The 27,476-nt window shown below is 54.4% G+C and overlaps 1 protein-coding gene across 8 annotated transcripts in view; it reads right to left on the bottom strand.

Annotated features, from left to right (window-relative positions):
* ATP2B2 (ATPase plasma membrane Ca2+ transporting 2) overlaps nt 1-24,668 on the bottom strand; it is a 121,889-nt gene extending 97,221 nt beyond the window's left edge. For all 8 annotated transcript variants that reach the window (XM_069484426.1, XM_069484427.1, XM_069484428.1 and 5 more), the window contains exon 1: nt 24,470-24,668. In XM_069484426.1, coding sequence (XP_069340527.1) covers nt 24,470-24,668 — 199 coding nt within the window. The remainder of the gene's footprint in view (nt 1-24,469) is intronic.
* Between the last annotated feature and the right edge of the window lie 2,808 nt (nt 24,669-27,476).

Genomic DNA, 27,476 nt, shown 5'->3' with positions numbered 1-27,476 from the left:
ATGCTGTCAGGCAGCATCACATGCTACGGATGCCTGCGAAGCGCCGATCGCTGCGGCAAACTTCATAGTTGTCTTATTTTAAGAGACGGCCACAGTCACCTCGACCTTCAGCGATCCTGATCAGTCAGCACCATCAGCACCGAGGCAAGACCCTCTGGCATCAAAAAGATCACAGCTGGCTGAAGGCTCAGATGACAGCATGTGACTCGCTTTATTGTGATCTTCGCTTTACTGTGGGGGTCTGGAACTGAACCCCCCAATGTCTCCATGGTATGTCTATACTTGTTTTTTTGCTTACTGCAAAATAAATACATGAATGAATGAATAAAATAAAAGGCCAAGGTTTACAAGCCCCACGAGGGCGGAGACATTTACTGTTTTGTTCGCTACTGTGTCTGTGTCTATCCCCAGGGGTAGAACTGTGATTAGCACATAGCAGGTGCTCAAGAAACATCTATTAAATGAATGAATAAAAAAAATGGGTTTCCCAGTGCCTGGCACTTGGTAGGTGTTCATGAGCCTTAACTCCCTTTGTTTCATTTTAGGTTTTCTTTTTCCAAAGAGAGGTTAGGCTGACACCCTTAAACCCTGTACTGTTTGGTTTGGCATCTGTGGGAGGCAATTCTTCTTTAGATATTTATAGCAAAACACAGAAGTATCCCTTAATGAAAAACACATTAGCACAAAATCATCATTCCTGGCACTTTTCAGGGACAAAACTTCAGGATGGAGCTGGCATGACATGCTCCAAGAGGCTCTGAAATCGAGATACGTGAACTAGGAAGAGGGAAAAATATCCATTAGCAAGATCTGAGTGTCTGGCACGAGTTGGAAGAGCAAGGGCTTGAGCCAGGCACGCCTGGGTTTGGGTCTCACCTCTGCAACCTGTTGGCACATGACCTTGGGCACACTGAGCCTCAGTTTCCTCATCTGTAAGATGGTGATAAGGTGGAAAGGAGATGGCATAACAAAGGCCGTGTCCCACCTTCCGCAGTGCTCAGAATTAGACCCCACAGTCGGGACCCGCCCCAGCCTCAGACAGGGTCTCCGTCAGCCTGCCACAGTGCGGCTGCGTGAGGCTCCCGAGATGGTCCTTGTTAGGACAGTTCAGGACAGCCTGGTGGTGGTGCTGCTGGCTGGGGCGGCCGTGGGGGCGACAGAAAAGCTGGCAGTTCTAGATGAAACCGCCGTCCTGGGAGCCAGAACATGAGGAGGACAGTTTTGCAGCCTGGCCTCACATCAACTGCAGCAGTCAAAAAACTGATTATTCCAAACCCTGGCGCTCACTTGCTCAACGCTTTCCCCTCGTCTGGGTAATTAGATCTCCCAGGACTTCAAGAGGATGCTGGTGGCTTCATGCCAGAAGCGAATCTTGCTCGTGTGTCCTTGAGGCTGGCAAAGGGCAGCGGGGGCGAGACTCTGCCAGCTCAGATCATAGCCCCTGTGGGCCTGGGGTTCTCCCTCAGGTCCTGACTCTCACGGGGGTCAAAAGGACATAGCTTCCCACAGCAGGGACAGAGGGGACGACAGGGAAGCCTGGCCAGGGAGTGTGCCAGGAGGTGGCAGAGGAGTCGCTGTTGGCTTTGGCCAGGGTCACATTCTCTGATGGCTCCCCCGAAGCTGAGCTGGTCTGTGGGTCCTGCTTGCAGGGTGGGGGTGGACTCGGGGAGCCCTCGGCGCACAGACACGCACACCCCCACACACTCACTTCTGCTTTCATATATTACTAGGTGCTGGGGTTCCAGAGGCAAATGAAGCTGCCCGTGCTCCCGGAAGTGTAAAATGCAAAAGCTGGAGCGGCGCCTGCCTCCCCACCAGATGTGCCGCAGCTGCCTCTCTGGAGCGGACGGGAAGCCCTTAGCCCCCCGGAGCCGAGACAATGTACGAACAGCACAGCTACCCCAGGTTCTACAGTGCGTCTCCGCAGGAAGCTTTTCTTTCTCCAGTCATGCTCACCTAGGATTTGTGCCACATGCCTATTCCCAGGGATTGGCCACCCCGTTTGGGGACCCCTTTTTCCCTACTGAACACTCAGTGGCCCCTCTGTCGGCTGACAGCTCCAGATTCTAGCAGACGAGGGGGGTCTCTGTTTCTGACGCTGATTTCTCTAAATGCATCTCGGCAAGGAAAGGGGTGGGGGAGGGGCGCAGGACTGGGAAAGTTAGGATACCCAAAGGTAAGTCCTGACTCTGTCACCCACTTGCTGTGTGACCCTGGACAAGCCACGCTCTGAGCCTCAGTCTCTTTACTATAAAATGGGAGGCAAAAAATGCGTATTCCCCTGCGCAGCTATGCCATAAAAGGAAATCATGAAGCTTATAGGGGCTCGAAGAACATCTGGCAGAGCCCAAGAAATGGACATGGGGATCTGAAAATGTTGAGGAGCAGGGGCCCCACTATTATTCACCCTCAGTGATCCACGGAGGGTAGTTCTTAGGCAGCCAGCATGTCAATTTGAAGCACAGGTTAAATGTCACCTCCACACAGAAGCCCTCCTTGATTGCCCCTATCCAGGTCACTCTCAAAGCACTTAACCACCTGATATTTTCTTGCTCATTAATTCATTTCTATATATTTTTTTCCTGGACTGCTGGAAGCTTTGTGAAGAAGAGGATCTTCGTTGGTTTTGTTCACTGCAATACACCCAGCACCCAGGAAAGCACCTAGCATCAAGTAGTTCAGTAAATGCTTCTTTAATGGGCAGTAAATGAATTAATAAATGAATTCAGTGATTCTCAGCTAGGGGGTGGGGCGTACCCCACTAGGCAATGTGTCAACATTCTGCAGGGGGTAGTGAGAAGCCAGATATCTATAGTCTCAGAGCACAACTGCAACATTGTAATCACTATCATTGATTTCCAGTCACAATCTTTAATTTATTCTGGAATCCCAAATGGCATTCCTGGCCCCGTGAGACCCATGTCAGACTTCTCACCTCCAGAGCTGTAACGTATAAATGCGTGCTGTCTTAGGCCACTGAGCTTGAGGTCATTTGCTCAGTAGGAGTGGGGAACTAATGGAAAGCATTTCGAAATGTTGAACTGGAAAGGCAGACCCAGGATGTTCACTTCCTTTTTGAATCAAGTGAATGAAACAGTCTTCTCAGTGAGGGGGGCAAGCTCTGCAGTTTTAAAGGAAGCTCTGGTTTTTATAGGTTGGGGACTCCAATCTCCTTTGGGCCTGGCAGCCTGTCCTCAAGGACCTCCTGCAACAGGGTGGTGGCTGGATCATGCTGGGCCTGCAAGCCACAGTGAGGAGTTTGATTTCATTCTGAGAGCAGCGGGAGTCACTGGGTTTTGAGCAGGTGCGGGCACCAACCTGGCTTATGTTTAAGTTTATTCTGGCCACTGTGGGGAGAACAGCTTGGAGGAGAGAGGATGGAAAAAGGGAGGGGCTTATGCATACATTATTCTCATTTAATTTTTCTAACAACCCTGTAAGCAGGCATCTCTAGATCCATTTTTCAGATGAAGAAACTGAGGTCCAGAGAGGGGTAGTGATTCACCCAAGACCACACAGCGAGTGAGCAGAGGAGCTGATACTAGACTCCCAGTTGGTTCTCCGTGGCCAGGCTCTGTCGAGTGGCTTTGAGGCTGACAGCCTGCAGCCCCATGGTCTGGGATTCTGGGTTCATCTTCTTATAGCCCAAGAGGCCCCAGCCTGGGTGCCCCTGGGAATGCCGCTGGCCAGGAGGAGGTGGATGAGTGAGGCCTGGAAACCCAGATCAAGCTCTCAGCCGCCCTACTGGCAGATCGAGGGTCTGCCTGGCCTCCACCCTGGCCCCCGTGTCTCACATTTGAGGCCTGAGCCCCAGCGTGTTTTGGAGCAACTGAAAACTCCCAGGTTTCTGGGCTAGAGTCCTGCCTCCTCTGTGGGGACTCAGAGTCCTGGGATGATCCCTCAGCCCCTTTGACAAATGGTTAAGAGCATGAGGTCAGGCCCCAGCAGCCCTGAGTTTTACTCCCACAGCCATATCAATTGGACAAGTCAGTCAACCCCTGCCCCTCAATTTCCTCATCTGCAAAATGGGGTCCATCCTGGCATCTCCCACCTAGGGGTATGACTTGCTGGTCACTTGTCAACTGCACTATTGCTGGAGCACGGGGCAGTACTTCCCCTCAGCCTCCCTTCCTCAGTCGGATCCCCTGGCCTCCTGCTGGCCACCAGACGTTCCCAAGCAAGAGGGCAGCACGTGGGTGTGAGCTCCCCATGTGGGGGTCTGGTTCTTTGCCCTGGCCGTTGAGATCTGCATCTTCCTGGAGGCTCAGTGGGCCTCCCGGGAAATCACGAGCTCTCCGGGGCTCAGGATGCCTACCTGCCTGTGTTCTGGGCGAGGCCCAAGCCCTCAAGCGCGCAGCCCCAGCATCTGGGCTACTCCACACCTCTGAGGGTCCCATTCCCCCTCATCTACCCTGTGGGTGCTTGGCAAGACTCTCCCCAAGATACTCCTCACCCTGAGGTGTCTATGTTCTCTTGGGGGACCTCTGAGGGTGGCCCCAAGTGACAGGAGTGGAAGAGGGGTCTTCCTCTCCAGAGAAGGAGGAGAGGGGGTGGGGGCCAGGGGGAGATACGGCTGCTCGGAGCCCTGTACCTGTCCTGGCTGCATCCCCTGGTTCACTGTGTCCAGGATTAAGGCTCTGGATCCTTTTTTTAAAGACTCTGGGACTTCAAGCAATTATGAGTTAAGGAAAAAAAAAAAAAACAAATAAAAAAGATATCTTAAAAGAAAAAATACAGCCAAAGGTCAAGGAGAGAAATAAGCGCACATGCTGAGCTCTGGCTGTCCAAGGGCCTCCCTCTTTCCTTTCCGGGATTAGGTCTCCCCGCCAGGAACAGCCTTGGGGGCTGTCAATCAAGATGTCCCCACCCTCCTGGCCTAGGGGTGGGCATGGGACCAAGGTAGGCCAATCCCCTCCCAGGGATGCTCTCTCCTGGGACGTGGAGTCAGTGATTCGCGGGAGCCAGCCACACCGGCTTGTGACAGCCAATTACTAACTTTGCAGGTACTTTTTAAGCTGGTTAATTATAGCCATCATTAGAATTCAATTACATAAACTTGCAATTATATAAATTATATTTTAAAAGGCAATAAATACCTTAAACTCCTCACTTTCTCCTTATTTTCCTACATTTCACTCTTATCTATTCCCTTGGACAGGCAGTCGGTTGTACCTGCGTGGCAGAAGTCCCATAAGATGATGGTGTGCTACTGTGCGTCTCTTCCCAACTCTGTCTTCCCTGATGTCATTGTGTCGATCTGGTGGCAATATCTGCACAACGGAAATCAGCATCCACTACAAACAAGCATTCCTCCCCCACCGGGAGAGCCAGCGTTAACCATTTATCAGCACAGTACGGTCTGGAAGCCTGAGGGATATGGGGACCCAAACCAGCTGGAGTGGATTTGTCCCAGCCCCAAATTCCCCAAAGGGACCTTTGCTCTGTGAGTCATGCCACTAGTCCGTGCAGGTCCCCGTGTCCTGGAAAACGTAGCTGGGTTTTCCAGTCTTTGCTCCAACACCGGGAGACCCCCGCCCTCCTGCCTGCAGTCGTCACCCTGCCTGCTCAGCACCTGCTGCTCACACCGGGGTGCCCTGGCGCCTGCCTGAGAGTGACGCCACCTCCCCGGCAGAAAGAGAAGCCTCGACGAAAGCCATCGCCCTCAGTCTCACCTGCAACCCAGCACCGGGCACGTTCTAGATGTTTCCTGCCAGCCTCTTTCCCCTTGTGTCTGTGTTTACGGAGCTGCTGTCGTTGTCAGAATGTCCTGTGCCAGAGCCTGACTGTTCGACTTCATGTGATTTCTCGAGCCGCGTCCACATTGCTTCATGTTCTCCGTAACAGCTGTTTTCCAGAATGTTCCAAAGGCACATGGAGAAGCTGAAAGGGACTTGATTGCTCTCCTAATGTTGGGCATTTAGGAATTGTTTGTTACCTTTCTCTGCCCTTAGTGTCACACAGGGACGTGGTTAAAAAATCTGAGCCTGTGGGTCGGGAAACCCGAGTTCTCACTTGGTTTTGTGCCAGTCAGACGGCTGTGAGAGCCTGGGCAAGGCCCTGCCCTCCCTGGGCCTCCGCTTCTTGGCCCATATGACGCTGATGATAATGATAACGGTAGCAGTAATGGTGGTTTCCATTTCCGGTGGGCTTCCTGCACTGCGCTAAGTGTGTGAGGCTCTCACCTGCTCATTTATTCCTCAGGAATAAGAACCATTTCACAGATGAGTAAACAGGTTCTGAGAGGTGATGTCATTTGCTTGGCACCACACAGCTAGTACGTGGCACGGCTGGGATTCAGATCCAGGATGTCTGCCCCTTAACTCACTTGGCCACTCCCTGATGCCCACTGTGTGGCGGGCTCTCGGGAAGACACACCCTTACAGCCGTGAGCTTGTCCCCTCACCCTGCTCCTCACGCCTCACACGTCCCGTGACCGCTGCTTCTCCTTTGTCCTACTCCTGGCAACAACCGTGTCCACCTGACGGCCAGCCCACCATGAGGTGCCCTGGTCACACTACACCTGCAGTTGACACTCTCTTTCCACCTCTCTGATGTCCCCTCCTTTGCCTGCTGCCTGCTCCCTCAGGCGGCCAGGTCCTCAAGGACCCGTCCTCAACAGGTGCCTTGATGACTCCGTTCCTGCACATTTCTGGGGTGGACTCTGTGGCAGGCACTGTTCTAGGTGCTAGGACACAGCAGGGAATGAGACGCCCAGATCCCGGCCCTCCCGTGGCTGCCCTCCCTCCCCCATGAGGGCTGGGGACTTGTGAGCAGAGACAGAACTTCTCCACAGATGTCTCTGTCACTAGATGTCCTGCCTCGGGGCCCAGGCTTTCTCAGGGCTCCACACCTGCCGTCCCTGCCCCCGGGCCCTGCAGACGGGCGGTGCCCAGGGCAAACCTCTCATCTCACCTCGCTCCTCCCTCATTGGCCAGTCTCCACCAGCCGCCACCAGCTGCTGTCTGAAAACTGAGTCGGTGCTGACGCTCCTCTCCCTTGGCCACCAATCCCGGGCTGTGTCCTGCTGTTCTGAGGCCCTTCCTCTGCATTGCCCAGGCTGCGGGCTCGCCCTGTCACCTGCCGTCCGGATGCCCGTGGGCTGTCCCCCATCCTGAACCAAACTCACCACCAGCTGTCTCAGTCCCGCTTGGGAACCCTCAGGGGCCCCCTCCTGCCTCTTAATTTAAACCTCAACTTTGGGCTCAACATTCACATCTCTTCATAGAGGTTCCTGCCGTGGGCTCTGGAATTACCTGCCTGAATTTCAATCCCAATTCCTCCACTCATGAGCTGTGTGACCTTGGGCAAGTGATTTAACATCTCTGTACCTCAGTTTCCTCATTTGTAAAAATGGGAATACTAGCATTTACTTCATAAGGTTGCTGGGAGGATGAAATGAGGTAGTGCTGTGTGTAAAGCTCTTAGAACAGTGTCTGGAGCACCCTCAAGGACTCTGAGTTATTACTACTACTTCTAGTTACTCCCTGCCCCAAGCCCCAGCCAAACAGAATGATCTGTTCTTTCACATACCCTCCTTCCTTGCCTCTGTGCCCTTGTCCATGCTGTTCCCTTTACCTGGAGTGTCCTTCCCCACTGCAAACCCTGCCTAACCCTTAAACATTTTAATTAAAATACCACCTCCTCCATGCAGCCCTCCCGGATCCTCCAGCCAGAAATGCTAGCTCCCGTCTCTCAACTCCTTGACATCTTGTCCAAAGCTATCTCACAGAAGGAACAGAGTCTTCCCAGCCAGAAATGTCCCTGGGGTCATTTTCTGGGACCACAGAAATTTCCAGTGGGCCCTCCCTTTGGGTTGGCCGCTAGGGCAGGTGGGTGCCAGGGAGCCATCGGCCCAGGCACTAATTTCCGCTGACTATAAATAACTCCGAGTCTGAAACCACAGCAGGGGCCTGGATTGCACCAGAAGAGTAAGATAATCGCTGCGGGGTGAGGGTGCCTGCATAAATAACTCACCACCCCATCTGGGCCTTTCAGGTGACAGGGGGCCTGGAGAAAGAGGCTGTTTCAGCTCTCTCTGGTTGAACCCGGGGACTTTGTGGGACCTCGGCTGGGTGAATGACTGAGGTCGCACTAACATTAGAGATGGTCCAGGCTGCAGTGACTGAGCAACACTTCGCACACCTTAGCCCATGTGACAAATAAGGAAACTGAGGCTCAGGGAGGGAAAATAGTTGAAAACTGGCGTCCAGGCCCCTGGGCCCCTGGGAGCCAGAGAACTATGGCCAGAGCACGCCCACGTATGGTCAGCTGCTCAGCCCGGCCTATGAGACCAGTGTGGGTCGGGCCCCAAAGCTGCCTGGTAGGGAAAGGCCAAGGGCACTGCCCTACCCTGGGCTATGACGGGGCCTTAGCTGCACACCCAGGTCTCAAGGTCAAGAGACTTTGACTTTCAAGGGAAGAGACCTGGGGTTGGGCTGTGAGTCAGCCACCCTTTGGCCAGTCTGGTGGCTACACTGCTGGGGACACTGAGGCAGTGAGTCTCACAGTTCTACGTCTGAGCCTGGAGAGGCCTCTGATAGCACCAGACCCACCTTTTTTATTTTCCGGTTGGGGAGACTGGGGCACAGAACAGGGTGGACAGAGCTTGGAGAGGGTCTCAGCCAATAAGGGCTAAAGTCAGGCTGGTCCCCTCCTCTCCCCAGCCCAGCGTGTCTAAGCGCAGGTGCGTGGACCCTGAGTTCTTTTCCCGCACACCCATATGTGGCCCCCTAAGGCCCACCCGTGTGTTCTCGAGTTTGACCCGCAGCCAGGACTGGCCCTGGGAGCTGGACGTCGTCTGCTCCATTTCACAGACGTAACCACTGAGGCCAGGATAAGAGGAAATCTAGAGAGTCCCACAAAGTGGAAGGCCGTTCAGGGGCCACCTCCCTGGAGGCGGCGATGTGGGAAGTGGCATTCCGCTTGAGTAAAGTAAGGGGTGACCCATATAGCTGTCTGGGGCAAGAGTGTCACCAGCAGTGAGGAAATATAAAGGGCCCTCAGGGAGCCTGGCACACAGTAGGTGCTCAATAAATTGTGCGTGCTATCACAGATCAGACGGAGGGGCCATTCTCATATTTTACCAGATGTCTCTGTGTTCCTGCTATTCCCCAACTGTTGGAATGGGGTCTGCAGGTCCCAGCTTCTTGCCCCACCTGCTCCCATGCTGGGAGAGAGGACCTGGAAACCAGTGGCTCCAAGGCAGCAGGAGGAAGAGGAGCTTCTGTTGGAGGCTGCACAACCCCCCACCAGCCTGGCACACAGTGGGAGGCGCCCCAAGGAGACCCTGCAGTGCCAGTCACAAGGCGGCGGAATGCTGGACAGCCACAAAATGATAGAGGCTCACCCCACTTACGAAAACCCACACAGGACTGGATCTTATTTTTGAATACGAGTTCTGTCCTGGGATCAATGCAGCTCAGACAGCTGAAGTATCAACAAAGAGCTTGGGAAGGATGTGCTAATGAACGCACGGTACATCGATGACTTGAGAAGTTCTGTTCTGGTGATTTTCATCTTGAAAATGAGCACCATGGGTGACCTGAGACCAAGGTGGGTAACGATGAGCTGAAAGCTGTAGTGGAAGCGAATCCATCTCAACTTACACATGAACTAGCAGCAAGATTTGATGCTACTATCCCAACAACATTGGACCATTTGAAATCAATCAGCAAGGAAAAGAAGCTGGATAGATGGGTTCCGCATGAACTGGGCATCAGAAGAGAAATTGTCTCGAAGCTTGCCTTTCTTTGCTGTCATGATATAAAGGTGAAGCATGTGTACACCATATTGTGACATGTGATGAAAAATGGATTCTTTTTGACAATCACAAGCTTTTGGTACAATAGTTGGATAAATATAAAGTGCCGGAACAAAAGCCCGAAACTGAATATTCATCAAAAAAACCTAATGGAGTCTGGTAGTCTAGCACTAGTATTACCTACTACAGCTTCATGAAACTCAGTCAATGCATCACAGCGGATGTCTACTGCAACCAATGGGATGAAGTGATGAGGATGCTGTGATTAAACAGGCCAGGCCAATCCTCATGCAAGATAATGCTCAACCACATGTTGCCAAAACGATGCTGCTCAAACCACAGAGGCTGGACTTGGAAACTCTCTGTCATCCATTATATTCACCAGACCTTGAACCAACTGGCTACCACTTCTTCCAAGCTTTGGACCACTACTTGAAAGGAAAAACATTCCATTGTCAACAAGCTGTGGAAAACACCTTTCATGACTTAACTGCCACTTGCTCTCCAGGCTTCTTTGCTGCTGACATAAACAAGCTGCTGTTAATATGGCAAAGCTGTCGACAGTTTGGGTGCATACTCTGATTAACTCTACTGCTTGCTTCTGGTTTGAGAGATAATAAAGTGCACTTTCAATTCAAAATCGGACATTTCATATTTAATGACCATATTTCACAATGAAAACAATATACAACCCATAGGATTTTTGCTTTCAAGCTGTTATTGACACTTTTGGAGCCTAAAAACCATTCAATTCTCAAGAACTTTTTTCTAGTCATTGAAAATAATGTGTGTAGGCTGGTTACTGCAAAAATTGCTGTTCGGGTGTCTGTGTGTCTAACTAACCCATCTTGCTAATGATAAGTTCAGTGTTAGCATTTGTGGGACCGGTGGTAGGTTCCTTCCACACCCAATTGATTTCCTGATAGTTTTGGTGTTACCTGGGATAACTATAAATACGCGAACTTATCCTTTTCAATGAATCTTTGCGTGATACATTTAAAACTATTACATTAAAGCCACGTGCTGAGTACTTTGGAAAAATACATAATATACTCTATGTGCTGTATTGCATTCCCATCCCAATTCAATCTACTAGGCCACACCTACTATAACAACAACCCAGAAGCATAACAGTAAAACAAAACTCTAGAACATTCCTCTTGAGTATAGAGAAAGAAATCCTTTACATAACACTAGTAAACAGAATCCAACACATAGAAAAGATTATATACCTTGATCAAGCGAGACTGTGCCAGAAATACATAGCTTGTGTAGCATCAAGAAAACGACTAATGCATCCATCATGCACACCCATACTTTCAAAAGTGTCCTCATTTTCATGAATATGCCTGTGTGTGTTGTGGTATGTGGACTTAACATGAATAAATGTATTATTTGGATTGTGGTGATGTATCACAGGTGATATATCCAATTGCATGAAACTGAACACAGTAAACATGCAGAGGTTTTTGTATATCAGTTAGATCTCAAAGCTGTTAAAACAACGTAACATATGTCTCTAAAATTAAGAAAGCTAAAGATGTAACGATCTCACTGACACAGAAAAGAGCACTTCGCCAACTCCATCCTATGAGACAAATCTTAAACAAACTAGGACTTGAAGAGAATTTCCACACCCTGATAAAAAGCATCTACAGAACACCTATAGTAAACAGACTTACTGGAAAGAATGCTTTCCCCCCAAGATTAGGAACAAGATACAGACGTTCACTCTTAGTACTCCCACTCAACACCGCACTGGAGGATTCTGCTAAAAACATCATGCAAGGAAATATGAAGAAAAAGACTCCAGATGGCTATTGAAATAGGAGAATTGCCATTTGATGACCAAGACACAATTTCATACGTAAAAAATCCTGAGGATATCACTAAAAACCTGCCCCACATAATAAATAAGTTTAGCAGTTTTTCAGGCTATGAAATCAAGATAAAAATGTCAATTGTATTTCTGTATGCTAGTTATGAACAGCCTGAAAATATAACTAACTTGGAAGACAGTATTTTCGTTCAAAATAGAACCCAAAAGCATGAAAACATATGGATAAAGTTTTTAAAAACATACCAATTTGAAATTGAAGGAAAACAACACTTTTCAAACTACAGCAAAAAGAAAATCACATTTTAAAAGATTAGGTAATAATTTTAGCAGCTGCCTCCTGCTCCTCTACCCACAGGCCTGGAGCCTCCTACGAGGGCTCAGGCAGGCGGCTCAGGATCTCCCTCCTCCCTAGCTGCATGGAGCAGAGGGCTGGGCCAGAGTGCAGGGCCCATGAGAACCCACCAGCGGTGGTGGTGAGAGCCTGGCCGGCCCCTGCCCTGCACCAGAGCACCTGGGACCGCAGCACCTGTGGCAGGGTACAGCAGGTCACACAGAGGCAGGTCCACTCCCACCGCCTTCACTTGGCAATCACCCTCAGGTCGGCCGGGCCAGCCGCACCCCTGCGCCTGCCCTGCAGGCTCACAGGGTGAAGGCTTCCCTGTGTGAGGCTGCCAGGCTGGGGGTGGGAGTGTCCCTCCACGCGCCCCCCCATTCGGGAGCTGGCTATCTTCAGGGAGCAGGCTCCTCACGGCCAACCACCAGGCCACCTCTCTCTTCCCCACTGCCCAGGGCCTGGCAGCATGTGCGGGGCGGGTGACACCAGGAGCACTGTGCAAGGCTTGGCTGGGGGCCTGCACGATGGGGGGGGAAGGGAGGTGGTGAACCCCTTTCCTCCCCTTGCCCTGCGGCCCCTCCTAGAACATTCTCCCCGTTCCTCTGGACTTTGAAGGGCAGTGGCCGCACACCACTAGGGCATACCCCTAGAGCATCCATCCCTCACCGTCACCTGGCATTGAAGCTGCACCCCCGGGGCAGACACCTCAGCCCACAGGGCAAGAAAGCACAGTGGAGAATGTGGTGGGTGTCACCTCACACCTGCCCCTGGGGTGCAGAGCCTGAGTTTCACCTGATGCAAAGTTCACCCTGACTTTGGCCAAGGCCAACAAAGCACTACGGTCCAGCTAAGGTCAGGGCCTGGGGACGTCACTCCTTATCCAGCTCCCTGCTGTGTCCTCACACCCAGGCACACACAAACTGCTATCGCGAGGAGGAGCAGCAGAACTCAGATAAACTGCCACTCACACGTGGTGCCCCCTTCCCCACTCAGGTGCCCATTCGGGTCCCCAAGACCTCTGTGTACCAAGGGCTGGGTCTCTCCCACGTGCCGGCTGGATCATTCCCTACCGGCCTCTCACTGCAGCACGGTCAGGTCCAGACCCCTCGCACAGGCCACCTCCGTTCCTTCTTGCCTGTGGCTCACTGCAGGACGCTCCATTTCCAGGAGTCTCCAGTGCCGGCCACAGTGGTCCCAGCAGTGCAGATCTCCAGGGCGCAGCACACACGGGACACACAGTCCCAAACTGGAAGAGCCACCCGCCCTCCGACACACAAGCAAAGAGCCCCACTGGCTCCAGGTGAGAAAAATGGCACGGTCAGGCCTGGGCTGACCATTTATAGCCTCCTGTCTTCAAATGAGGTGTTCTGGAATGCCCATTCTGATTGGATGTCATTATCCAATCATAATTGGTCTATTAGGTTGCTCCTCTGAAATGTCCTTTTCTGGAATACCCATTCTGATGGACTCTCGGCTTTCTCTTACCCAATCAGAATGGTTATTACGAACACCGCGTTCCAATGCGGGAGGTCCTAATTGGCCTACCCATGCCTGCCTTCGTCATTTTGTCGTCCCCAGCAAGCAGGCCGCTAATTTGAAGAGGTTTGTCTCGGACTTCGTGGAGTTCTGTGGCTTCAACCCTGGTTGTTGTGGCTAGGGTCGTGTTCGCCGGCGCCACTTGAGGCTCGCGCAGTGACCAGAAGGAAAGAAAGGACTTAGCTGCCATGCAGGAGGGACCCTCAGGTGAGCAGCCGCAGGTAAGGACGGACCCCGTGTGAGAGGTCCCAGTCCTTTGCGGTGAGGCGGCTTGCGGTACCCAGAATGTGGGGTCACAGTGTGAGTGGCACCCAGGCTTGAGTGGCACCATGGCTGGGTTCTGCTGTTGCTTTGCCCTGAGGGGTTTGTGTGACGCCTGGAGCCCGAGGGCCACCATCCATGTGTAAGGACACAGCAGGGAGCTGGATCAGGCATGATGTCCCCAGGCCCTGACCCTGGGTGGGCCTCAGTTCTTGGCCGGCCTAGTGGTGTGCAGTCCAGAGGAGTGGGGACAGTGTTCTAGGAGGGGCCACGGGGCAAAATGTCAGAGATATCGGCTGTCAAACTTAGTGCTTAAGGAAATTGGAGATTTCGCACTTAATAACCTAATATTTTATTTGGCTCAGTAAATACCAAATGTTATCATTTGAACAGGTGAACAATATAAAAATGTTAATGAGATATTTTACTTTCTCTGTTCTCACTGACTCTTCCAAATGTGGTATGTATTTTAACGCCTGCTACATATCTCAGTTAAGAGGAACCACATTTAAAGTGCTTGGTGGCCAGGGGCTCGATACCTGGCCGCCACCTACCTTTGCAGTCTCCTCCTGCTACACCTTCCCATTTCTACAATTTCCCAGTCTGCCACATACATTAAAAGTTTTGCCATCCTGGGACCTTCTCTTGCCCTTTTGCCCTATGCCTTTTGCCCTTGTTGTTGGCTTGGCATGCCCTTCTGTACCTGAACTTTTATTTATCTTTTAAACCCAGAAGAAATGTTTCCTGCATATTTTTTCTTTCCTTTCTGTTTTCTTTTATTCGTCCACTAGTACTTTGTATTTCAAATACAGTGCTGGGTGTATTGTATTCTAATTACTGACTTAGAGGTCTTCACCACAGGGGTCAGTTGTAACGGCAAGGACATGTTATGACCACTTCTGTGGCTCCTGGTAAAAGTGTGGATGAGTGAACAGGGAATGACTACATTGAAACTTGCCTTAATGTGATGTTGGGTGGTTCCAGTTTCTCTTCCGCTACATGCAGGATCCTGCTCCATTCCAAACTGCTGTTGTCCCTCGACTTTGGGTGCTTGAGTGGCAAAGTTTGTACTTAGCTGGGCTTTCTAGCTCTCTTCATGTGCTGTTTTTTTTTCTACCTATATTCTCATCTACTTCCTGTATCAGGCAACATGTATATTCAGGTTCTTATCCAATGCCAAACAACACTGAGAACCTAAATAGGTTGATTAAACACACACACACAGACACACACACACACACACAATGCTTTCCAGCCCTCCCAAATAAATTGCAATCTACTCAATATATGTTAAAACAAACAAACAAACGAACAAAAACTTTTGCAGTTTGAAGCAATCCAGGATACCATTCTCCTCTACTGGCTGTTATAATCTGCTCTTGTAAAATCAAGGATTGGAAGAATGGAGTTTAATGAATTAGAGAATTGCTCTGGTCTGCCTTTTCAGCCACCTGCTGGGGTGACTCAGTAATGGTGGCAGAGGTCACGTCCCTGGGATGTATGTCATGGTATGGATGAAAGATCAGAGAGGTCTGGCTTCAATCCCAGTTCCGTCACCTCCTAGCTGTGTGAACTGCACAGGGTGACAACCTCTCAGACCCTCAGTGTTCTCACCTATAAAATGGGTATAATAGCGGTACTGCCCCTCAGAGATGTTCTGAGGATTAACTGAGATGCTCTGGTCCTGAGATGCGGGCACCCAGAGACCAGAGTTGTGGCATCTCCTTTGGCGACAGTCATAAGAATCAGTCTTGCTTTACCTAGAGCGATCTGCATGTAGCATTCCTTAGCTTTAAGACCCTTCCAGGGCCACGTTCAGAAAGTCTCTGGGGTCAAGATTCTGTGGCCGCGGCACCTCTGTGGAGCCTCAGGGCACCGGGGAGCCCAGTATGAAGACCGTTTCCCCAAACCCTCAGTGTCCCCGAATTTGCCAAGTTCTCTGGCCTTTCACGTGGATTCATTTCTCCCTGAGCTCCCTTTCACGTGGAGAAAGCTGTCCCCAGGGCCTGGCCCTTGCAGAGCTGGAGGTCCGTCCCACACGCACATGGACAGCGTAGGCAGACATCAGCATGCTTGCCCAGGCTGCCGGTCGGCACGCACAGCGCGAACAAAGCAACTAACAGCCAGAGTCCACAAACATCAATCTGCAGCCCGCGGGCTGGCGTTCTCCGGCCCTTTGAGAGACATCCTGGGCTCCAGGCACATTCTGCCCTCACCTCAGGGCCTTTGCTTATGCCTGTTCTCCCACTGAGCACGTGCTTCCGCCCCTGTCTCTGCCCTCCCAGCTCCTCCCTGTCCTTCTCCGCCTCGCTCGCTGAGAGGAAGCTTCTCCTGGTTCTGTCCCCAGACAGGCCACTCTGGCTTCAACCTTCAGAACACTCCCTCCCACTGCGGTTATTTTCGCCCATGGCAGGCCGCAGACGGAGGAGGTTATGTGTGCACGCTCCGGAGCCAGACAGCGTGGGTACCACACCCGCTGGGCCACTTGTCAGTGGTGGCACTTGCTGCACTTCCTCACCCGTAAGCTGGGATAAGAACAGCTCCCGCTTCACAGGGGTGACGTGGAGATTACATGAGATAATGCCATGGTGCCGCAGCAGTGGGCCTGGCATGCTCTAGGCCCCCGATATGCGCGAACCAGTCTCCATATTGCAGCTGCGACTAGCATCGCAGCTAGTATTAATGACGAGTATCACAGCTAGACTGGGAGAGTCTTAAGGGCAGGGGTGGTTTACAATCCGCCCCTGTACCTTCCTTTCCTGGGAATCTTTGGGGAGCCCTTGGGGGAGGGGATTCGGAGGCCCCCCTCCTCCCCTCAGGCTGGACTGAGGCCCGGCGCCCTGGCCCTGGCTGCCTCTGTGTCCGTGGAGTTGTTTCCGAGAGGGGATGTCCTCGAAGGCTGCTCCTGTCCCTACCTCCCCACCTGCCCCTCGTGCAGCCGCAGCACACAGACGCTGCTCTGGAGGGAGCACATGGAAGGGCGTTCAGGTGTCTTTACGGGACAGCACGTGTGCCCACATCTGCACACAGTAGACGCACGACATGTATTTGTTCAACAGATAAACGCGTGCCCGCCTCCACTGCTGACGGGCATGATGGAGGCAGGAGAAGCAGCGGGGACGCCCACTGAATACCTGCGCCGACAGGTCTGGGAGGTGGGAGTCACTCACGCCATCTACAGACGGGGACGCTGGGGCTCAGAGAGAGGGAGGGACTTGCTCAGGGCCCTATAGAGGGGAGCTGGGACTCAGGGTCAGTGGTCTCCTCGTTCCTTCCCTTTTCTGAGCACACAGTAGGCACTGAGCACCTGGTCCACGTTTATCCTGCAAAACAATGACTGGTGTCTTCGCAGGAAGAATCAGGCCCCTCCCCCTCTCCAAGCTTTTGTTTCCTGCTCAAGCGGCTGTGGCGGATCCCAGGGGCCCTTGTGTTGGAAGAGCCCGGCCCTTAGTTTGCACACAGTAAGTGACAGCCACCAGGTAGCTTTGGGATCCTCTGCATGGTGGGTCTGCCTAGAGCAAGGGCCCATAAATTCCGCCCTCATGACCCATCTTCTCCACACCTCTCCAGGTGCCCGATGGCATAAGGCACCTACTGGGCCAAGTGGCATCGCTCGCGGATGTAAAGTCTCCCTAGTCCTGCTGGAATCCCCTGGAAGCCCTCTGGCCAGCTGCAAGGAGGGCCCTTTCCGACCTGGCCTGTGCTCCCGCCGCCACGCCCCGGCCTGCAGAGCTGTCTGCCTGGCAGAGACTGCTGCCCTGGCCCGGGACAATGCGTAGCGAGCATCGATTGACACGGGGGTTTCTTTTGCTGCTGACTCAGAAGGGTGTGGGTGGCATTCTGGAAAGTGTCTATACATGATTCATCAGAACGTCACATCAAACTATGCTTTTAAAGGGCTTTTTTCCCATGGCGGTGGAGGGGAGTTTAAGCGCTGTAAATCAGATATGGGGATGGCATTTTCTTTAACCCACAGCCTCACATGTGTTGCTCCAGCCACTGATCTGCCCAGACACGCTGCCTTTCTCTTCTCCACTAAATACAACCCAATGTGTCCCTTAAAATCACACACAGAGTTTCCAGCAGAGACCAATAATAATAGCTAACACTGACATAGCACCTACTATGTGCCACATACTAAGTACTTTACACATATTACTTTAATCCTCACGGGACCACTATTATCCCATGTTACAGATGAGGAAACCGAGGCACGGAGAGATTAGTTAACTGTTCCCATGTTCCCCAGTTGGATAAGCAGTAGAGCTAAGGTTGGTGCGGTGGCTCATGCCTGTAATCCCAGCACTCTGGGATGCCAAGGCGGGAGGCTCACTTGAGCTCAGGAGTTTGAGACCAGCCTGAGCAAGAGCGAGACCCCGTCTCTACAAAAAATAGAAAAAATTAGCCGGGCGTGGTGGCATGTGCCTGCCGTCCCAGCTACCCGGGAGGCTGAGGCAGGAGGACGGCCTGAGCCCAGGAGTTGGAGGCCGCAGTGAGCTATAATGACACCACTGCTCTCCAGCCTGGGCGGGAGAGTGAGACGCTGTCTCAAAAACAGAAGCAGAGCCAGGATTTGGACCGTGATGCCAAGATGGCCTCTTCGTCTCTGTGACACTGGTCAAAACCCAGTCGGCCTGGACAGTCCCAGTTATGCCCTCTCCCTGGTGTCACGTTAATGGTGCCGAGGTCTGGCTGGCAGAATCTGCAGTTGTGGTATATCTGAATCACCTGCCCTCGCCTGAATCACCTGAATCACCTGCCCTCACTCCTCAATTGCCTCCTCAATTCTATTTTTTCTCCCCATCCAGGCCTCACCTGCCTCAAGAGCACAGAACACGTCTGCTCTGCTCTCCAGCACACAGTAGGAGCCTTCCACGCAGTAGGCCCATAGCATCTGTGGTTTACACCTCCATTCCTCTCCCCTCCCCCAATCTCCATGTGGTCTGGGTGGGCTGACTCCACCCCTCTGGGGTGAGCATGTGAGTGGGTCTGACCTATCAGCTTATCCCATCCCCTGGCCACAGAGATTGGTTCAGGAGTGGCCATGTGACTCCAGTGGCCCAGTGAGAGTCTATTCTGAGACATAAGGGGGGACTACGAGGAAATAGCTGCCTTTGGCTGCCAGGGTGGCTGGGATGGGAGGGTGTTAGCCTGAAGCTCTTGGGCCCCACGTGGTGTGAGACCTGTCTGAAATAAGGCCTACACAGAGGACAGTGGAAATGCAAGATGGCAGGAAAGGGATGGACAAAGTCCACCTGAAAGCATTTGAGACCCTGGATCCAGCCATGCCTGAGGCTGGCCCTATTTCTGGACTTTCCAGATGCATAAGCCAGAAAACTCCTTTTGCCATAAAGCAGTTTGAGACTTTTTTAAAAATCAGATAAGGCCCTCATGGATAGAAATACTCTGTAAATACTGGAAGTAGATTCTTTTCTAGAAAACTTTTAAAGCACTTTCAAGTCACTGTCTCCAAATGGCAGAGAGTGAAAGTACAATTCCCACTTCACAGGCAAGAAAACTGAGGTTGTGAGAGTCTGAGTATCTTGCCTGAGGTCACAAACCTACTTTGTGACGGAGGTGAGGCTGGGACCCCTCTCCCGCCCTCATTCCTTCCCCTCCTGCCTGCAGCCATTGGAGAAGGCGGCTGCGGCTCCTCAGCCTCTTACGGACTGCGATGACGTTTTCTCCCCCCGGCTGTGTGCCTGACAGAGTCCCGAGCCCTGAGACAGAGCATGTCACTTCATCTGGAGGACCCTGGTGGGTCTGGAGAGGCGGTCTCGCCCGTCCCTGGCCAGTCCATGTGTTCCCCCTGGGGACGCTGTGTCTGGGCACTCCCAGCCTCACCCTGCAGGGGCACCACAGAGTTTGGCTGCCTCAGTTTCCCCGTCGGCCCCCAGGGGCCCAGTCACCTTGGGGAGATGGAGCATAGGAAAACCAGAGCACGGGCAATGACGAACAGAAGACCCCACTCCCTGCCCCGGCCCTTCCCAGTGCCCGGCTGCCGCGGCTCCCTGGCTGACCCGGGCCCGCCCAGGCCAGGGCATTCTTGTTCAGTGCGGTGTTGACATGCAAGACGAAGCCCCCGCCGTCTCCCATGACCTGCTCTCCTGTCCTCTCTCAGCCCCGCTCTCTCCTCTGCTTGGGCAGACCGGGGGATTCATACAAAATTAACCGGAGGTTCCGTTTCACAGTACTCCGCAGTATCCAGTTCCCACCCACCCTGCAGCCGCCGAGTCTCTGTCCACCTTCTCCCCTCGCCGGGAAACACGCTATGTGGCGCACACCCTGCAGGGACCGGTCCGCATGGCCCTGACAGCCCGAGGAGCGGGTGTCAGGAAGTGAGGGACCAGGGCTGTGTGTGCCGTGGCTCAGGGCAGTGCCACGCTGGGCTCGCGGAACTGGAGCCAACTGTTCCACGGGTGACACAGGGTGTCCTGTGTCCATCCCAAGCCTTCAGCCTTCTGTCCCAAGCAGGCAGGGTCCCAGGGCACCCCCTGCCTGTTCTTTTCCCTCCGTTCCTTCTCTCCCCGAAGGAAAGAGCCGCCAGGCATTGTACCAGGTCTGGGGACAATGCAGAATGACACGGGGCCCCTGCCCCCAGGCTCCCAACCACCCCACACTAGTCACCGTCCCGCCACCTTCTCTGACAGCACAGTCACTCTTCCTCGGGCACCGTCACCATCACATTGCCTAATGTTTTCATGCGTGTGGGGTCCATGCACGTTGTTTTTTAAAAGAAACACTCGGGTATAGTGACAATGACAATGAACATCACTGGTAAGTGTCTGAGGTCTGCTCGCGCTGTGGCTGACTAATTTGATGCTCACACCATGCCCACGATGCAGGCACCACTGTCATCCTCATTCACAGATACGTTGGCTGAGGATCAGAGAGGTCAAACTGAACTCTCCCCGTGGCCCTGGAAAAGAAACCCACTCAGGATTGGAACCCAGGTCTCTGGGACTCTACTGTCCTAGGCTGGAAGGGTGTGGAAGAAGAGGGAAGAGCAGAGGCCAGAAGGGAAGGGCACGAATCAGAGTGGAGCAGAAGCAGCAAGGGAGGAGGAAAGGCAGCGGAGCTCAGAGGGGGGCGCTGTTCTCGGCCTCACAGGGAGTCAGGGTCACCCCCCAGGGGTCACCCAAGTTGGGCCTCCAGACGGGAACCCCACACCGTGGGCTGGGGGAGCCGAGCCCACGCCCTCCGCAGGCAGCAGGCCTCAAACCCCCATTTGTCACTTGCAGAGACCTTTTTGCCTAAAATTAGCTGGACGTGGCCTGGAGCGTCTCCTGCAGTGTGACGCAGAGGCCAGCTCCCTGCCCACGTCAGCAGAGTAGGGGTCGCGGGTGCTGGGAATGGCCGGCCTCAGTCCCCGCCTGGAGACAGCACAGCACAGGCCACGCAGCTTTTAAACTGGGGGTGGGCTGGGGGCCGAGCATTTCTCTAAGAGGGGGCCAAATAGGGCAGGACAAATGCTGAGTGTGAGAGAGAGCAAGGAAGTGTCTGACAGTGACACTCCAGAGCACTGTTCCCGAGTGGATGTGCTTGGCTCTGAGCTTGGTGTCGCCTGGGGCTGTGCTCAGAGCCTGCTCGGACGTGGACAGCGGTGGTGACACTGAGCCCTCACACTCTTCCTCTGCACAGCGGGATGACAGGCCCACATGCAATAAGGGTGCGTAGCTGCCCCGTGGCACGTGCTGCCGACGTGCAGGCATTGGCTGACGACCTGGAACAGCGGCATTCCGCCCTTTCTGGAGAACGCGCTCATCACGAAAACAGCAACAAGAGTTGACGTTTGTTGAGCACCTCGGTACTGGGCCCTTGGCCTAATCTTATTCCACGCTTACAACCCGCTTTACCGCTGAGGAAACGGAGGCGCGCAGCCCCCGGACTGGCTCCCAGCACACAGAGCTCCCCACGCGCAGGCGCGGCTCCACGGCAGCACTCTGCCCTCGCCACAGCCCTGGGAGGGGTCACTGTCACTGCTCTGAGCTCCAGACGGGGAAATGGAGGCGCAGAGAGGTTGAGTGACTTGCCAGGAGTCCCATAGCCGGTAAGTGACAGAGCTGGGGTTGGAACCCAGGTCACCCAGTCTACGTCGGTATCACTGTACTCTTCTGCCCTGCCCAGCACCCTGGGAGAGCCTTCTAGAGACCAGTGAGGCAGGAGCTCCAGCAGATCGTACGATGGGCTTTCCTGCTGCTCGGAGATCTTTCCCATCAGAGATCTCATCTGGTCCTCAGGAAAATTTGGAAACTAATGCCCAGAGAGGTCAGACAAAAGGCCCAAAGCCACACAGCTGGCAGGCAGCAGAGCAACAGAGCTGTCATTATCCTTTCCATTTTACAGATGAGGAAACTGAGTCCTTGATTTGTCACATAAAGCCCAACTTGTTGCAGCACACTGGTATTCTGTGGAATTCCCTCTAGGAAACACTGCTCTAGCCCAGGCTACATGCTTTCCCTTCTCTTTCCTCTATAGCCAAGTCCAAATGACTCCTCCTCCAGGAAGCCTTCCCGGACTTTCACTGCCTGCCTACTTCACCACTCCTGTGAGTCCCAGGGCCCTTGCTGCACTCAGTCTCCATTATCTGCTGTTTGGGCTGCTCAGGTGTCTGAGAGCTGCTCCCTACGGGCTGGGACTCAGTGGCTAGGCGCCAAGCTGGGCACTAGTTGTGCAGGGAGAGCAGACAGGGCTCCTGCCCTCAGGTTCACAATGCTCCCCCAGCAGTACGGAGTGGGGGACCCGTGGAGCCACCTGGCAGTGGCCCTGCACAGAGCTGAAGCTTGGCTGTGTGCTGCACAATCCCCCAGGGGCTGGAGAGCCTTTCCTGTGGAAGAAGAGGGTGGGTTTCTTAACCCGAGGGCCACGGCCTCGCTTCGAGGGGCTCTGGAAACCCAGCGACAGTGTGAGCCGCATCTGTTGCATGGGATTGGCTATTTTCCTGGGGAGAGGGGCCACAGCTTCCACCAGGTTCTCCTCTGGGACCAGGGCCCAGAGACATTTAAGAATTCCTCACTCAATGGCATCTCCAGGTCCCCAATCAAAAGGCAAAGGCCACTCGGGCACCCCTGCCCCCCAGCCGGCCTGGTAGGCCAACCTGAAGGTTGAGGGGGAGCATGGACCATTAACCAGGGGTAGGTGGCCACACAGGGCTGGGGCCAGAAGTCCCCAAGCAGAGCTGACACCCATCTTAGGGCCACATGTGGCCGTTTCCAAGCCCTGAGCGGGAATCACACTGGGAAGAAAGGTTACTTGCTCTAGTCCCACTCTCCCCACCAAAATCAAACAAGAGCACTGAGAAAAAGGTGTTTCTCGATGTCCCGGGCTCAGTCCGCGGGCCGAATGTCAGAGCGAGCAGTTACGTGGAAAGAGGAACCAGGCTTAGCTTTTCCTCCTGACCCAGGAGAGCAGACAAAGAGGAACACAGACGCCCAGGCGGCGCAGGCGCAGTGGGGTGTAGGCACGTGTGGCCCTGCGGGCCCCGGCAGCCTCTGCAGGGAACACATTCAGGACTAGAGTCCTGCAGCGCCCAGGCACAGGGCTCGGACGCGCGGGTGACAGTCCATATGCTGCCTGCCTCCCGGGGTCTGGCCTGTACCAGTGGAAGGGACTGTCAGCCATTTCTTAGAATTGTCAAGCCTGCCACTTATTGAGCACCTACTGTATGCCCAGGTGTGCACTAGGCACTGTCAGGTAGGCACTGGCCCATTTTCCAGGGGAGGAAACTGAAGCTTGGTGCAGCCTCTGCAGAAAGTTGCAGTAGGGGGTGTCAGGGCACAGCCTCACCCCCATGCCTCTGGCTTTATGGGGAGGGAAAGGTACATTGGGACGGTAACCACACTCTGAGCTCTGGTGCCCAAGCTGGGCTGGCTTTCCTCCTCGCTGGCTCGTGGAGGATGACCTAGCTTTGGGCCCCTCCAGAAAGGCTCTCAAGAGCTGAAACCCTCTCTCTCCAGAGATCCCGGGCCTGCTCATTTTGGCACTTGCAAGAAAGCCCCCTCTCTCACGCCCAGGGCAGGACACCCTAAGGCATCTGTCACCCTTCCCATCACGGCCCATCTTTCTGCCCAGTCTGCCCAGCAGCTCCACGGCCACAGCAGCCCCAGGGCCCCAGCGATCCCCAAGCAGAGACTGGATTTGGGAGAGGCAGACATCATTCCGGCTCAGCTGCAGGGCACGGGCAGTGCCGTGGCTCCAAGCTCAAGCCCGCTTGAGGGAATTCCTGGGGTCTGGAAAGAGGGAGGATAGGGCCTGGGTGGCTAGAACCCCTAATCCAGCCACCATGGGCTAAATGTGGACAGCAGGAGCCCTCCTGGGCCTGCGTGCAGGCCAGCAAGGTGTGGTTCCCCGCCGGTCCCACCCTGTGGCCCTCCTGCCCCAGCCTTGGAGATCAGGTGCCTCCCAGATTCCTAGGACGCTGAACCTGCCCCTGCGGTGGGGGTGAGCTGCCCGAGGGCTGACTGGGCATACTGCGTCCAGAACCCAGCCTCGACCGGCTCTCCCCCTGCCGCGCTCTCTGCAGGTGCCCTGGGCTAGACCCCAGCCCCCCACGAGATCCCGCGCCCTGCGCTACTCAACAGGGCTGTTACTCGGCTCGAACACATCAGAACGGCCGTTCTGACACTTCAGTCCTTGCCTGAGACGCCCCCGCTGTTAAACATTGTGAATAGGGCCACTGGGGCCGACTCAGAGGGTGGCCACGGGGCTGTGGCTCTGGGTTTGAAACTCTTGCACCTACCTTCGACAGGTGAGGTTTTGAGGCGCCGGCAGATGGCTTCGGTGTCCCCATAAGTCTCTTTGATCTTGACCACAGCCTCGGTGCCTCGCAGCTCCATGAGGGAGCGGAGCTCCTCCATCGTGCACCCGAACTCGCCCCCATGGCTCGACTCATTTCTTTGGTTTTTGGAGTAAAAGTCGCTGTTAGTCATGTCACCCATGTCTGTGGCAGTCCCTGCTCGGGGTGGGCCCGAGGGTCAGCACTGGACAAGAAGCTGCCAGGTGACGGCTGCTGTGGCTGTCCTCAGCACACCCTCGCCGGATAGCTGCGGCTCCGGGCGGCCGAGTCCGGGTCCCTGCGGAAACGGTGGCCAAGGCCGGCTGGCGACAGCGGTGGTGAGATCCAGGGGGTGTCCCTGGGCGTGGGGCAAGGTCCAGGGGCCAGAGGGGCTCAGGGATGTAGACCCAGGCGTCTCCATTCAGTGGGGCCCATGCTGCTGCCCGGAGCTGGCATCTACATGGTCAGGGGCAGTGGCTCCTGTGGGGACAAGCACAGAGTGGGTGACAAGGGTCAGACACTGGCAGCCTTCTGGGACAGGTGCTCAGGGAGGCCTTAAGTGCGCGCGCGCGCACACACACACACACACACACACAACATCCCAAGGAACACTGCCTACACACGTACCCTGGCATGGGAGTTCCCACAACACCCCCACACGCCAGCGCACACTGTGCCAGCACCCACCTGGGCAGCCCACCACATGCCCCGCGAAGGCACAGCTTCGTCATACACCCCAAGCCCCAATTGTCTGCTGTGTCATGGAGCACACTGACTTCACAACACACTCCTGGTGTGCACACGCCGTCCGACACGCGGCTCAGTGCCTGTGACCCCGCGTGGCAAACCCTCAGGCTCCGCCTCACTATCACACACACACACCGACACACGGGCCCACTTCACACCGCTCTGATGGACACACCGCACCCTCCACATTGTCACAGGTGGTCACACTTCTAAGAGTGAAACTCACATCCCCACCCTCTTCCCTCAAAGATACCTGTGCTCACAGGCCCCCCGAGCACACCCAGACCCCATTTCCCTCAGCATGTTTACATGTGACCCAAGCCCACACAATCTGGGGCGTCTGCCCCCTCAGTTCACAGCTCCTGAGCCCCCCTACAAGCCACTTACACCCACCCGCACGCACTCTTCTCCCACACTCCCTCCCACTCACAGGCACGGGGGTGGGAGAAAGGCCCCCACCTTCGCCCGCAGCCCCCAGCCATGTCAATCAAGGCCCTCAGCCCCGCCAGAGAAGCCAGCTCACACACACACCCTCGAGAACGTCACAGGGCTCTGTCCCCAGCGTGAGCGACGGTCGCCAGAGCCCTCACCTGCAGGCCCCATAGACCAGCACCAAGAACAGCGGACAGCGACGGCCCTCCCTCTCTGGAGCCAGGGAGGAGGAGGGAGCTCGCTTCTCCCTGCCCGCCCGGCCACCCCTGCAGCATCTGTGGGGCTGCCAGGAGAGAATCCAATCTGCCCGGACACCCAACACCGGAGGCTGAGGCCCTGGCAAGCGTTGGGTGACAAAGGGCCCCTGCTGAGCTCGGCTGGGCCTGGCATGGGGACAGCTGGCCATCCTGGACCCAGGGCGGTCGGGGGAGGATCTGGGGGAGAAGCGGCACTGAGCCCCAGCCCAGCCCAACTCCTTTCCTGCCCTGTCTCCTTCACAACCCTTTTGTCTTTCACAGATTTTAGCGCTGGAGGCATTTTGGGGTTAACGTCACTTTCCCACCGAGGAACTGGAAGCTCAGAGAGGGAAAGGCACTCGCCCAGAGCTGCACAGAGCAAGAGAGAGGAAGCGCAGAGAGGGTTGGTCTCCTGGCCCGCAGGCTGGACTCTCTCCCCTGCCCCTAGGGGGTGCCAGCCCTTCTCTCTGAGAGCCCAGGCCGGTGGGCGCACAGGGCCGAGCAGCGCTTGGAGCACAGCATTTGGAAGGAGAGCGGTTTGGGTTCAAATCCAAGCTCTCCTACATCCCGGCTATGGGATCCTGGGCAAGGTCCCTCATCTGTAACAAGGGGACAATAGCAGCCACTCTCCCCTACCCACTTCCCTGTGCCCCAGCCACCTCTCCATTCACTGGGAACTAATTATAAACTATGTTCAAATCTGGTGTGTTTCGACCTGATATGGCGCTTCCCTGTCATGAGTCAGGGGTGCTGGAGCCACAAGAGAAACCTGTCCTGCCTTATAGAAGGGACACTTTTACTCAAGGGTGCAGCAGGAAGCACTAGTTTTGCATTGGGACCAACAGGTGCGTTATGGAAAGAACATAACATGGATATGACACCTCAAGACGAGATGTGAGATGCAAAGAAACTGTGTGCTTGGCGCCACACCTCCGACACTGCAAGAGTGCCCCTGCTCCTCCGCCACGGACGGTCACATACTGTCCACAGAACCCACGAGTTCTGACCCCAACAGTTATTCCTGGGAGGAGCAGTTGAGTCAGGGACCAAGAATGTCTGTGTGGACAACGGTGTTCCCCCGACCATTTCTTGAGCATCTACTATGTATCGGGCCCTGTGCTAAGACTTCTGTAGAGCATCATCCATCCAAGGGAAATTCTAGGAGGTGGGGTTTGCTACATTTTCTGTGCTGGTCTGGCTAGGAAAGTGCCCAGCTCCTAGTAGGTGCTTAAGAAACAGTGTCGAACGAATAGATGAATGAATAAAAAGAAAACAGATGATATCTCACTGAGTCCCTACAACCCTGTGAGGTGGATACTATAATTAAACCCATTCTACAGACAGACAGAATGAGGTTCAGAGGGTTCGTGAAATCACTGGCCCAAGGTCACACAGCGGGAAGTGTCAGGAAGTGGAAGATCCTTTTGACCCTAGATCTTCGACTCTTGTCCTCCGCCCTGTAAGAACGGGCTGTCCGGGGCCTGGTCTAGGATGTTGAACCTCTCCAGGGAGAGTGATGGTATTTGGGCTTAGGGCTAAGTACTCCACTTCCCTGC

Source organism: Eulemur rufifrons, chromosome 10 (genome assembly GCF_041146395.1).
Source record: "Eulemur rufifrons isolate Redbay chromosome 10, OSU_ERuf_1, whole genome shotgun sequence".
NCBI lineage: Eukaryota > Metazoa > Chordata > Mammalia > Primates > Lemuridae > Eulemur > Eulemur rufifrons.
Note: the sequence above shows the minus strand (reverse complement) of the source record. Positions and strands in the feature narration are given on the sequence as shown.